Source organism: Chaetodon trifascialis, chromosome 7 (genome assembly GCF_039877785.1).
Source record: "Chaetodon trifascialis isolate fChaTrf1 chromosome 7, fChaTrf1.hap1, whole genome shotgun sequence".
NCBI classification, from domain to species: Eukaryota; Metazoa; Chordata; class Actinopteri; order Chaetodontiformes; family Chaetodontidae; genus Chaetodon; species Chaetodon trifascialis.
Window position 1 is genome coordinate 19,192,905 of NC_092062.1, and position 14,196 is coordinate 19,207,100.

The window sequence follows — 14,196 nt, forward strand, 5'->3', positions numbered from 1 at the left end:
GACTATTTTAGACCATCCTATTGCTTCTATTGTCTGAGGGTTGAATGCGTTCATACATCTCTGCATGTACATAGTTCATGTGTGTGTTGTTTTTGTTTTGTGTGTGTGCATAGTAATCTTTGGTGGGAACATCTGTCTCCCAGAGATAACATAACCGGGGAATTAGCCATGCTGTCTTACAACAGAGCATCACATCTCACTATTACAGCCTCCTAAATTATACCCTATTACACCTCTCTGTGTGTGTGTGCGTGCATGTGTGCGTGCAGAGGAGTGTAAGCAATGTGCTGACAGTGTCATGTCCTTGGGCTACTGTGCCAAGTTTAAGAGTATCACCGAGCCCACCACCTCCTCTAAGCCTTAAATCCATCGTAGAACAGAATTCACAGTTATTTCTACATAAGACAAGTCCTACACAAAGTCCCTCCTCAACAAGAGAGCCAAGCAAACAGTAAGTAAATAGAATAAAACAAAAAATAGTCTGGTGTTTCATAGGATTAACTGGCTTTTCTGGTTCAGAATTATACACAGTAATATATCTTTTCGATGTAAAAGCTCTAAACAGCCTGAAGCCACTTCTCTCCATATATTGCACCTGCAGCAACACCAGAGTCTCTTGACGCACAAGTGCTATCAGATTGCTCTTTTACTGTACCTTTATGGGAGTTCAAACGCTAACAAAGAGATGCATCAACCTGAAATCATCCAAAATGCACAGTGCTATGTGGTCAAATGATTGAGGCCAGGTGGCTATTCAACTAATGGAAAGTAGAATTTCTAATCAGTTTTTAGTGCATTCTAATCTTGAGCAGCTCGGCCCTTTTTAACTATATTCTGACTTTTGCATGTCATTTGGTGGCCTAGTACAATAATTAAAACAATATTCTTACTGTTAGTATAACTGCTATTCCTAAGAGGCACAGATATTCAGTAACAAGATGTAAAGTGGAGTGGAACTACCTGGTAGCCTACTGCATGTCACACTCTGCCGAGACTCAAGAAAACTTTTAATGAATGTCGCTGAGAGAGGTATTGGAAGGGCTTTCACTGTGTTAGAATTCTGCAAAGCACATTGTGCTGTGAAAGTCTGTGCTGTACAACAGCATTCAAACATGGGAGAGATGTAGACTCTGAATGAGGGGAATTGAGAGGACGAAGTGTAATCGTGCCTTTTCTTCTGCACAGTCAGGGAACAGCCGGGGGAGCTGACCGCAGCCCACTGACCTGGTTGAATCAAAGAGAAGTGTTGGGGGGCGAGACTGCAACGAAGGAGCGAAAGGGAGAGAGCAAGAAATGGGAAGTGTCTCATTTATACAGCATTACAATTTAGGTCGATGGATCGCTTCAGTAGCCGTGAGGGGCTCTTTTCCACTCAATGCAATCTATACCCACAATCTAACAATCAAATGTGGTGCCAACAGAGGTGATCTTGCCCCGGCAGCGAGCTCTCTATGACTGCTGGCATATTTGAGTGAGAGCCAGCTTTAGTTTTTATACCTCATTAATTCACAGGAGCGATTGACTGAGGAAACCGCTTCTTCTTGATCATAAATCAACTCGCTCCTGCGTGTGCACACAAACACGTGCATGCGCATACACGCACGCACACACAACAGCAGAAACAGAACCACACCAGGGGGAGAATTGTGGGGCTTAGGTAATGATTTAATCAGTCACTGACAGAAAGTACAGTGATATTGTGATTACCAATTTCCACATGACCCCTGTGTGGATAACTCTGTGTGTTTGACTCCAAATTTTTGCTTTATGATAAAGTGAAAGTCTCAAGCACTCCGCATTCATGGATGAATTTGCTTTTGAAACAACATTCTTAGTGGCTTTTCCCAAGTTCTGTAATTGCTTTCAAGCTTTTCGTTTGTGTATGTGACGGTTCTCATGCATTTCCCCTTCAGGCTCCGTGAGTGATTTTAATGCTTATGAACTGGAGAGGAGATGGAGGAAAAACTGGAGCGGGTTGATTTCGTATCATCTCCCCGATTATCAGTATTGGAGGACTGCGAAATTGCAGCACATCTGAGTATCTCTAAATTAAACTCAGGGATAAGAACAGAGCAGTCGGGCGTGTGTGTGTGTGTGTGTGTGTGTGTGTGTGTGTGTGTGTGTGTCAGAGAGACGGAGAGGTAGAGATAGAGAGGTTTGATGCTGTAACAGCTGCTAATTATTGCTGCTCTATATTTCACACAGTCTGTTTGATCTCCCATCCTGTGGAGAGAGATAGGGATTCTCTGTCTCTGTTTCTCACAAACTCACACACTTCTACGCACAAGCGCACACACATAAGCGCAGGGGTCAGAGGGAGGAGAAAGAGGAATTGTGCTCTAATTACTGAATCTCTGCAGGGGTTGACTTATATTTCTAGCCAACACCTCCGGACCGATATTGTACAGTTTGTATCTTGTTTTTGTGCCTGTATTTATGCCACCTCTTGCTGCAGCCCCCCCTCTGTGCTGGGCTGTGTTCACTGATATCACAGAGGGCAAATCAATCCAATCTCTCAAAGCACTCTGGGTAGTCCAAGTCCATAGACCATCTGGATGCAGCTCTGTTCTCTTCTGTGTTCTGCTCCCTGAGTGCCGGCCGCTGTAGTGATCAACTGTTTGGCAAGCGGCTTTCATACATCTGCGCCTTCGCCAGTCACCAGGCTTAGCAACAGTTACTAACCATCATAACCTTTGGCAAGACATGCAAGAAAGAAGCTCATCGATGTTTCGTTAATGATTTTTTTTTTCTTTTTATCTCACATGTATGATATTCAAGGACAACATGCGCTTCAAAACTGTCCGGTGCAGATTAGCTGGCTTGAAACTGAGTGGAAATTTTCTGGCTTTGGGCTTTGGGCATCCCCAGTACAGTGAACCAAAGGTCAGACTGGACCTTATAATGACGTATCCTTAAAGAAATGTGCTTCTTTGGACAAAACGATTTATCTGTTTGGCAATAAAAAGGACTAATAGCTCACTATTAAAATAAAATATGGTGCCTTCTAAAGGGCAGCATCTAACTGTGATGGACACAATAAAAGCACATCCACATGGATCCTTCTTTTTATTAAATAAATTGCTACACTTGGTAGATAAATGTATTAAATGTCACATCACTTTTTCTTCAGACCCTCAAGGATGATGGTTTTCAACCTGGGGATCAGTTGATGATTATTGTTGATGATTATCAGTGTAAGAAATAATTCTGTTTTTTAAAAACTTTTCTCAGATTTTTTCCCGTGTAATAATGTATAGTTTTACCTCTTTTGATATCCAACACTTATTCCAATAAAGAAGCCTGAGAATAAATCCCTTAGCAGCTAGCGCCCCGTGACAAGAGGTCACAAGTAGACATAGCTTTAAATTACGGGGGTCACGAACGAGAAGGGTTTTGAACCACATCTCCACGATCTCTTAAAAGACTCTGGACCTCACTTTGAGAAGAGGAAAACTGCACAGTATTATTTTTTCATGTGGAATGTGTTGCAACATGTTGCACGATCAACATGAATCAGACAGAATAAGAAAAAGCATTGAAGCCCATTCATTTTCACCCAAGTTTTAATGCAACAGATCCGATTCATTCATGACTGTCTCAACAACTGATTTGTTAAATGCTGTGTGGAAAAAAATCTTATGTCACAGATGAATATGCAAAGTTGTTGACATGTCTGCATCACTGAAGCCACTGAGTGAGGAATAAGCATTGGTTAAAGGTTAAATTCACCTTTTATTTTATTGTTTCCCATGACTCTAATATTATCACTCACTGTCAGAATATTTACACTATAGAGACAAAACAGGCCTTTACATGTGTCAGATATGGAAATTAGTTGTTGTCCTTCCCACTGCGTATGTGTGTGTGTGTCAGTCCAGAATTACCTCTATCTTACACACACAAACACACAAATACAGTACACATCCCGGTGAAAATGGCTGTGCTATGCCCTGCGGTCTCTGGAACGTTATTATGTTTGTTGAAAGTCACACTCTAAGTCAGATAACCTGTATGAAATGGAGATAAGGAGGGAGTATTATCACTATTGCCCCTCTGTCCCTGGCATGAAGGATACTTCAAAAGGCAGACAGGTCTGTCTGTGGTTCAGAAGTAAAGAGAGAGGATGACACAAGCCCAGCTTGTCTTTGAATAGCAGGTGCACCTTTCCCTTTATTCTGGGCCTGAATGAGAAATGATGGAAAAAGCAAAGGATCAAAGTCTGTTTTCTCACTGTCTGCTACAACACAGCAGAGGCTAGATGGAGAAACAAATTTCATTTGAAAACAGTCAATAGTTGGGCTGTCTGTGTGTATGCATGCATGTGTGTGTGCATGTAAGGGCATATTTGAGTAAGAGTTGGAGTTTATGCTTGTAAAAGCACTGACACATCCCCATTTCAAATAACAGGCTTTTATCCAAACTAAAAATTCCCTCTCTCTCTCTCTCTCTCTCTCTCTCTCTCTCTCTCTCTCTCTCTCTCTCTCTCTCTCTCTCTCTCTCTCTCTCTCTCTCTCTCTCTCCCCCACCCCCCACCCCCCACACCTCCTCTCTCACCAGTCTGTGTTGCCAAGCTTAGGGAAGATTAATAAACATGGCAGCCACTCAGTGAAAATCACAACGCCTTCTGTTGAAACCTCACTGGCCACGCTCTGTCCATGAAAGGCTGTGGGTTCAAGGGTTGCAGGGCTACTGGGGAGAGCGGAGTGAGTTGGGCTGCATGAAAAGCGGGGGACTGGGGGAGGAGAGGGATAGGGTGATGAGACAGCAGGATGGAGGGAAACAGGGAGGATATGGAGAAGGGAGACAGGTGAAGGTGATGAGGGAGGGATGGGTGAAGAGGGGGCAGGGGGTGAGGGAGCTGAGCTGGGTGTGGGTGGATGGCAGGAGAGGGTGATGAAGAGGGAGAGGATGAGGAGGAGGGGGGCACAGAGAGAGCTGTGTGTTGTAAAATGATGTGATGGAGGCTGGAGAGAGGGGGAGAGGGGGGGAGGTTGGGGACTCTCAGAGCCATGGGTTGAGTAAAGTTCTCTTGTGGGGTCACATGTGGGAGTGGGAGACTGACCTGGAGGCTGTGCTGTGCTTGTGTTTGCATTGTGTCTGTGTGAATTGACTGAGGTTGAGGTTGTGGAGGGTTGTTCGCGGGTGCAGGTGTGAATTGCTCCTCTGAAGTCCCACAGTTGTCTGCCTGTGCTGTGTGAGTGTAGTTTGCCTCCTTTAGTAGATCTGCGCTCTCTTGTGTCTTTTCCAGGACTTTCTGCATGTGCTCTCTTGCCTGCTCTTGCAGGAGGCGGTATTTGTCCATCTCCTCAGCAGTAAAGCTGATTGGCAGAACTGTCTCTCCACCTGTCTGTTTGTAATCAGTCCTAATCTGTGACGGGCAGAGATTTGGCATGCTGCTGGGGTTTGACTCAGCCAGAGGACATTTTTGACTGTTGATGACTGCTCCAGGATCCCCTCCACTGCCTTTAGCTTCCTCTTCGTCCTCTCCCTCCTTCTCCTGACTTTTCTCCAGCAGCCCCTTTCTCCTCCTTGCCTTTCTCTGGATTGCAGGTAGTTTCCCTATGAGAGGGAGAAGCAACATCCTGGTTGATTTCTGTGGTCCAGACTTACCGGGGGACATTCCTGGAGTTGCACCTGTCCTGCTTGTTGCGACAGGGCCAGGGGACCCATGGCCAAGGTCAGACTGTAAATTGGGTTCCTTCAGCTGAGAGGGACTTTTGTCACAATGGCGTGTGTTGAGGCCTGAGACTGTGGGAGCAAAAGAGGATCTGTGGGGTGAAGAATGAGAGAAGGAGCCAGAGGTGTGGCTGGATGGCGTGGATGTGGGGCTGCTCTGCTTTTTTGCCTCCTGAGGGGCCTCAGATGAGACTCCTGGTGCTCCTGAGGATGTCCTGCAGGAGCTAACCGTCAATCCATCCACTGTGACTCCCGAGCAGGTGCTGCTCCTGCTCCACTCCCAGCTAAGCTCAGACATGCTGGTGCTGCTGCAGGGGCTGCAGGAACGAGGGCTGTGGCACCTGCTGGCCCGTGTGTTGATCACAGACTGGGGGCTGTACGTCTGCCTACTTGTCCACCACTCAGGGCTCGAGAAGTGTCTTGAGCTTGAGCGACTGCTGCCTGCAAATTTCCATACACAGGCCGGGCTGTCTCTGCTGTCTGCCCCTGTCCCGGAGCCTGACGTGGATCTGTGTGTCCCCCTGTCTTCCCAGCTGTCGCTGCTGCCCCATGTCCATCTGTCCACGCTGCATCTGTCCCACTCTACATCTTCTGTGCTAAGATGTCTGTTTCTCTGGCCCCAGCTGCTAGGACTGGGGCTAAACCTTGACAACCGTTCCCACTCCACTACTCTGTTTCTCGATCTCCACCCTGCCCTTGGCCTGACCTCCTCACTGCCTCCAGGACAGCTCCCTCTCATCCACTCCCACTGCTCTGTATCTGAAACCAGGCCCCTATCTCTGCCACCTGAATGCCCTCTCATTTTCTTGCCCCTCTCCGTCTCCTCCCAGACTTCACGACGCCTCAAACTCTTCCTCTTACGATGAATGAATTTCCTGTCCCTGTGGAGGACTTTTCTCTTTCTTGCCGGGCTGCAACCACAGCTGTTGTCAGGGTAACAGCAGTCAATGAAACTCCTGGGGTTGCTATGGTGACCCCTTTCCCAAAACAGCTTTGAGTTACATCCTGGTGTGAAGGAGTGTAAAGAGAAGTGAGACCGCCAGGGAAAAGTCACTGCATCTTGGTCTCGCTTTCCCTCCCCCTTGGTGTCTCTGTCTGCTGTGTGTCTGGCGAGCTGGGAGGAGGCACTGCAGCGTTCTGCCTGCTCTCTGTCTGGCTGTGACTGGGATTCAGTGCTATGGCTCCTGTGAGGCCTCCTCTTCCTGACAGAGACAGATACTGGCTCAGCTTCACATCTCCCCAGGAGACAGCTGCTCCCTGCTCTTTGCACCATCCTCCTCCTCCTCATCTCCCCCATCTCCCCTTGCCTCTTTTTCTTCCCCCAGCTCCCTACAGCTTCTTCTCTCCTCTCAACGCCAGTGGAGACAGTAGAGACAACACTCCTCACTTTGCACCTTACTGATTGGCGCTTGTTTGAAGCTTTTTCCTTCTTGCTCCTCTTCCTCTTTCCCAGCTTGTGTTTCTTTGTGCTGGCTTTCCTCTTTTTGCGTGACACTTCTGAGACACCCACGTACGGCTGTGGAGCGCTGGCACACTTGCACATTGTCTCACTCCCACACTCACACCTGGACGGGCTGATGCACGTCCCCTGTGTGACAGACTGTGATTTACAGCTCAGGGCTGTGATGGCTCTCTCCCTGATCCCCCTCGCACCCCCTAATCTGCCTCCCAGAGGATTCTGGGAGTTTGTATCAGAGCTGTCGCTGTGAGCGGGGTCAAATGGATGGGAGGCTGCCCTCACACAACTCTCCATACTTAGCATGCATCTTCCCCTTTCTGGTCTCGTGTCTGATGATGAAAGGTCTTTGTTCTTTAGGAACAGGTGTTCTTCTGTCTCCACATCGATATGTTGCTCTGCCTTGAAATTTTCCTCAGTTTGTGCCTGTCTGTGTGCTCTAAGCTCTTGTCTTGTCTGTCTGTGTAAACAGGAATGAGCGTCTGGTGTAAGAATAGCTGGCACACGTGGATTTGATTCATCTGAGAGAGCACACAAGTGATTTTGCCGTGACTCCTGCAGTTCCTCTGTGAGTTGTTCTGGTCTTTGGGGGTTCAAGCAGAGTGGGTTGCAGCTGTAGCAGATGTTTGGTTGAGATTTGGTGAACTTCAGCAAACTGACAGGCCATCTCAGACAGGTAGAGCCATCTTTTCCCAGCACACACATATACTGACTGTCCTCTGTCCCCTCTTTTTCTTGTTTTCTCTCTGTCTCACTGTCTGTGTGTTCAGTGTCCATGTGTGCCCCTGCTAGAGCTGTGCTCCTTAGGGCCTGTGATGGCGAGAATAGTGAATCATGGCTCTGATTATCAGGTACTTCTGTGGAAAGAGAAGAGTGTTCTTTCACTGTGTCTCTTTTTTCAGTCTCCTCCTCTTCTCTGGCAGTCTCTCTGGGGATTGGCACCATGTCACTCGGCTCACTGTTGTCAGAGCTGGACTTGAGCTTTTCACTATCACTGTATTTCCTCTCCTCTACTTCTCCAATTTCCCTGTCAATGTCTTCCATTATTCCCTTTATCCTTTCCTTCATTTGTTCCCTCTTCTCTCTCTCCTCCTCTTCCAGGTCTGAGAAGACAGAGGCAGAAGGCTCAAGCCTGGGCCCCCTGCGTGAGAAGCAGAAGGACACCCCAAGTCTGCCTGGTAGCTGGGGATACAAGCCTAGGCAAGACTGGGGGTTCACGGCAGAAGGGCTTGAATTGGATGCCGGATATGTGATTCGTGGGGACTCTGCTAGAGCAGTTGCCAGTGGTATTTGGGAAGGAGATTGGTATGGATGTTCTGGTAGGTGGCTGAGAGGAGCTGTTCTGGGTTGCATAGGAGGGGGTCTCTGGGTGTGGTTGAAGGATTCAGGTTTGTCCTGAGGGCTATGGTCTCTTTGGTCCATGTCTCTATCTTTCTGGCTCACAGCCCTGACTGCACTTCTTAGCCCATAAGTCCTTTCTGGGACTCTGTAAGAGAAAGTAATAGAAACGTTATTGATTTTAGTTGATTTAAGTTGACTTCACTTAAGCTTTGCTTTTTTTTGATTACATTTAATTCATTTAATTAAAATCTTGAAATTGGGATATGAAATTAAAGGCAAAGCTAATGCCTGAGTAGCGTAGATAGATAGAAATATAATTAATGAAATAAAATTTTATACATTAAGACAGAAAACCAATTAAAATTGTGAATAATTGATGAACTTTTTGAGTTAATTAGTAGTTAATTAATCATTAGCTGTTAGTTGTGCCCCAAAATGATAGCAATGAGTAAAACCGTGCCATATGAAACCGCATAGGATTAAAATAGAAGAAGAAGCAGTATGCACTGTGTGTACGGCTATGTAATAATACAGGGATGTACTGTCATAGAGAAAGAAGAAAGGAGGAAAGCAAGAAAGACGCATAGAAAAACAAATAAAGAAAAAAATGAACAAAGAACTGCAGATAGACAAAGAAACAACCAAAGAAAAAAGCAGAGGCATGATATTCATAGTAATGCTGTTCACATATCGTTGCCTGATTATAGGAAAACACATTTAATTGCACAGGGAATAGGTGCAATCAAGTTGATTATTACGTGACGTATTGTTTTTCTATCAGTCGCTTTGATTGCTTTAGGTGTGCGAATATGGAGGTAGGTTTCATCTTCCAACTTGTTACTCTCATTTTATTTACTTCTTTTTAAACAGGCTACTTTGTTGCTGCTATTCATTCTTCTCTAAAACTCCACCTTCTCCTTCTACCAATCATCTACTCTAACAGTGTCAGCAAGAATGTGTCTGCATGTTATATTTACTTCACCTGTGGCCTATCTAGGACAAGTGAGTGCTCTCACATCGTGGGTGCATCCATCACATCTAAGAAGCGTTGACTGAATGTGACACACTGTAACCCCTCTAGACTCCTGCCCCTGGTCTCATTACACACACACACACACACACACACACACACACACACACACACATACGTACTTAGACCACCTTTGGGGTCGAATGGAAAAACACGCCACTTTTGGGGACACCCACATTTTTGCTGTTCTGTCATGGTTTAGAGAGAAGATGCCATCATTTTCAGATGTGGAAGGATGCCCACAATACAAAAATCACTTGTTTTTTTTGATTAAAGCTTCTTTTTTCCAGTATGATTTTTTACCTTGAGATTGGGGACAAATGATATTTTAGCAACCTTTGGGGACTTGGGCTATACACAAACTCTGATAGAAGTCATCTTTGGGGTCGTTTCTTCCAAGGCAGAGATTCCACACCTTGAGATGTGTCTAGTCCCCCATTTAGGGGAGTCATTTGATTTGGAGGTTGGAGATTCTTGAAATTATGTCAATACTAACTGAATTAACACAAAACATGTGAGGACAGTTGAATATATTACAAGTAAATGTTCCAACCAATGAGAATGGGACCCACACACAGGTGCAGAACACAGGGAATAAAGTCTGAAGAGAATCACGTTTGTTGCAGCTTCACTGATCTTTTATTAACAAAAAGATCAATTATTACAAAAAAAAATGGAAACAGAAAGAGACACAGGGCTCTATTTTCGACTCCGCCACCGGCGCAGCGCAGGCTGCGCCATCGGCGCAGTAGTATTTTCGACCGGCGCAGGCAGGCGCACTTGGTATTTTGGTAAACCCAGGCGTTCAGAGGTGCGCCAGGATGGGCGTTGCGGTGCAGTAGGGGGGAAGTGTCGCCATAATGAGCCGGCGGATTGGAATTTTTGACCATTTTGGTCTGCGCCGGCAGCGTAAAAGTGCGCTGAAAGCTCACCACCTCAGACCTGGTCAACTCTGTGCGCCAGCAGCATAAGTGGAGTCATTCGCTCACCTCACAGTCAGGTTTCCACAGTGTCTGGCATTTCACTGCGATCAATAATTAGCAACAGCCGCAATTCAATGCAACTATCTGAGTCAGCACATACAGTCAGACCTAAATTTCTATGTTTTGATCGGTATCTCACCTGACCACATCGAAAGCGCGTTCGGCATGCGTAATGGTCACTCAACCTGACCGAATGTACACAGGTGAAACAGAGATGTCTGGTGATCTGTGACTCAAATTGCCTGGTGACAAATGTGTATGCCACTTTCCCCGGTTCTAGCATCCCTGCAGTCTTTCAGGGGGGCACCCCTCTGGATGGGTGGCTGCTAGGTGATAATGGCTATCCACTGAAAATGTGGTTGATGTCGCCATATATCACACCGTCAACAAGGCGGCAGCGTGGTTTTAACGGTGTTTTCAGCAGTGCTCGGTCAGTCATCGAATGCACACTGCGATCAATAATTAGCAACAGCCACGATTCAATGCAGCTATTTAAGTCAGCACATACAGTCAGACCTAAATGTAGATATTTTGATCAGTATCTCATCTGACCACATCGCACGCACGTTGGGCACACGTAATGTTCACTCGCCCTGACCGAATGTACACAGGTGAAACAGGGATGCGAACTAATCGATTAACGTCGCTGTGCCAACCAGAAACAGCCGTGGCGTCCTACAGAGCAGATATACTGCATCTATCTCAGAGCACTGAGAGACAGAGAGAGACAGACACACGGAAAAAAACGTAAATGATGATCATTGTCCGCTATTACCCACGTCATTTCATTCCAAATACAAATGTTATCATTGTAATGCTTAACGTTATCTACAAAGATGGAGTACATCATTGCTTTGAGGAGGATGAGGAGGAGGCCGAGGATTTACCATCCAAGGACCTCATATTTAGACACCAGAATCAGAAATCCTTTATTTATCCCAGAGGGGAAATTGTTTTTGTTGCAGTGCTCCTTACAAGAATAGAATTAGAATAAAATTAGAAAATAGTAAATCGTAACTTCTGTTGTGTGTTTTCGTGGGGACATTCATGTGTTTGGACGGCTTTAACACTAACACATAATAACCTATCCATACTACTGGGGACACTCCACACTCATACACATACTATATGATCCAAACTGGGGACACTCATGTGTTTGGACTGCTTTAACACTGATACATAATCCTATCCATACTACTGGGGACACTCCACACTCATACACATACTATATGATCCAAACTGGGGACACTCATGTAGGGCTGGGCGATATGGCTGAAAACTCTATCACGATATAAGTGTTTTATATTGGTCGATATCGATAATTATTGATATTTTTTATGACCTGTTTAAAATAAGGATCGGGAGAAAAATACATTCAGTTTAAACATTTTTATTTTAAATTGAACCTTCCTCTGATTATAATCCCCTCAGCTATCAAGGCAGAAAGGAAAGGAAATGTCAACACAACCATGGAAAACACTCAAATAATAAATGCAAAAAAAGAGTAAAAATGTAAACAGAGAAACCTGAGAACTTTTTTCCTGCAGGTTTAGTGCAGAAAGTTCACAAGCTGATTCACCTTCTGGTGAATAAAATGTTTTCAGATATGTGCAGTGTTTTGGAAACATAGCAGAAACTGAGGTAGACTTGACATCAGTAACATACAAACAAACAAACAAACAAACAAACATGATAGACAGCACAGTAACACTGACTGAACTATAAAACCAGTCTAGACATAAGAACAACTTCAGTCACTCTTCTTACTCTAAACATACATGAACTGTTCAGTTATATTTTTATTATAAGAGCTGTTTGTAAGCTGGCTTCTCCTCAGTGCTCAGTGAAGCATGTCTTTAGCTGTATGAGATGCCGCTGCCTCCGTTACGTCTTCGTGCCTTTTAGATGATTTGTCATCAGGCACTGAAGCAGATACCTCTGCATGGCGGTCAGCTGCTTGTGCGGTGGTGCTGCGGTTGTTGGACGTTTGTGCTCCAAAGAGTGAGCGCGGCTAAGGTGGTTAAACAAGTTTGTGGTATTACCGGTCTTAGTGGGGACGAAAGTCTTGCATAAGTTACAGACCACATTGGTCTGACTACGGTCCAACTTATAAAATCCAAAAAACTCCGTACTGGCGAGCTGACTTTCCCTGTTTTATCGACAGTTTCTTCGCTCACTGCAGCGCTCACTTTCTATTTCTCATCTCACTCCTTGCGGAGCAACAAACACGTGACAACGACACGGCGCAACCGAACTTGATAATGTTACATGATTGGCGTGTTAGCGTGTCTCTCTCACTGATTAGCGATTACTCCCTACGTTGCTCGGTTACCTGAGAGCGAGTGCCTTTGTTCATGCAACTAACCTTGCTTCAAAACTTCAGGTTTCTTCCGACGAAGAAAAAAAAAATTATCGAATGTTTTATTGAACGCATTTTATATTGATATTGATGGCGTGTCTATCGCGAGACATATCGCTATTGTTCTATCGGCCCAGCCCTACACTCATGTGTTTGGACTGCTTTAACACTGATACATAATCCTATCCATACTACTGGGGACACTCCACACTCATACACATACTATATGATCCAAACTGGGGACACTCATGTGTTTGGACGGCTTTAACACTAATACATAATAACCTATCCATACTACTGGGGACACTCCACACTCATACACATACTATATGATCCAAACTGGGGACACTCATGTGTTTGGACGGCTTTAACACTAATACATAATAACCTATCCATACTACTGGGGACACTCCACACTCATACACATACTATATGATCCAAACTGGGGCCGTTAACACAGACTATCACTACCTGGCCAAGACAAACACACAGGACTAGCTTTGTATGTAGAGGAAGATACTACACACATGGTAAATAGTACTTTTGCAGTACTACAGGAGAGCGCAATGTAGGTTGGACTTGTACTCTCTTTTGTTTATTATGTGCAGAACATGATATTATTAGCAACACCTGTGCTCACCGTGCTTTGATGATATAAAGTCTGTATAGAATGGCTCATAGAATTAGTAGGTTCAGAGCACCGATTAACTTAGCCACATCAACTATAAGCTTGCTGTAGTTAAAATATTCTGGTGTTAAATGCCCAATGTGATCAGAATACCTTGCTGTCTCTGTAGTTAACATGTGGGATTTGATAACTGTTAGCCTGGCGAAAATATTCAGTCAGCTTGACCTTAACTGTTTGGTCTAACAATTTACTATGATTTTACAGTTATTAAACCAATGTTCTTGTGATTGAATAATGTAATCTATCAAGCAAATTCAGAAATCTAATCATCACAAACTTTTGTGGCAGTAGAGTGCTGATCTCCAGGCATCTTGGAATTCAGGATTTTCCAAAATCAGTCAAATCACAGTTCCGACTCGGAAACTTGGAGAAAAAGTGTCTTGAATCCATTGTGAATCCATCGTAAATCAGTTTTCTGACATCACATTACAATGGTAGCACTCTTGGAGGAGCATATCTTAAATAGTAAATCAACAACTAAAAAGAATTCAAGTATATTTGCCCGTATTTATTTCTAGTTATGCATACTTTCATATAAGTAAAACCTTTTCTGTATGTAAACTGATATGCCACTAGTATGATTAGGAGGCTTGTAAAGATTATTTCTTTTCTCTGTTGTACATTTCAGTTAATACTGAAATGTACAACAGAGAAAAGAAAGTT

General features: G+C 44.6%; 1 protein-coding gene across 1 annotated transcript in view; it reads right to left on the reverse strand.

Moving 5' to 3' along the window:
• Positions 1-3,555: 3,555 nt before the first annotated feature.
• LOC139334504 (zinc finger protein 804B) overlaps positions 3,556-14,196 on the reverse strand; it is a 38,508-nt gene continuing 27,867 nt past the window's right edge. The window contains exon 5 of the mRNA XM_070967418.1: positions 3,556-8,618. Coding sequence (XP_070823519.1) covers positions 4,613-8,618 — 4,006 coding nt within the window. The 3' untranslated portion in view covers positions 3,556-4,612. The remainder of the gene's footprint in view (positions 8,619-14,196) is intronic.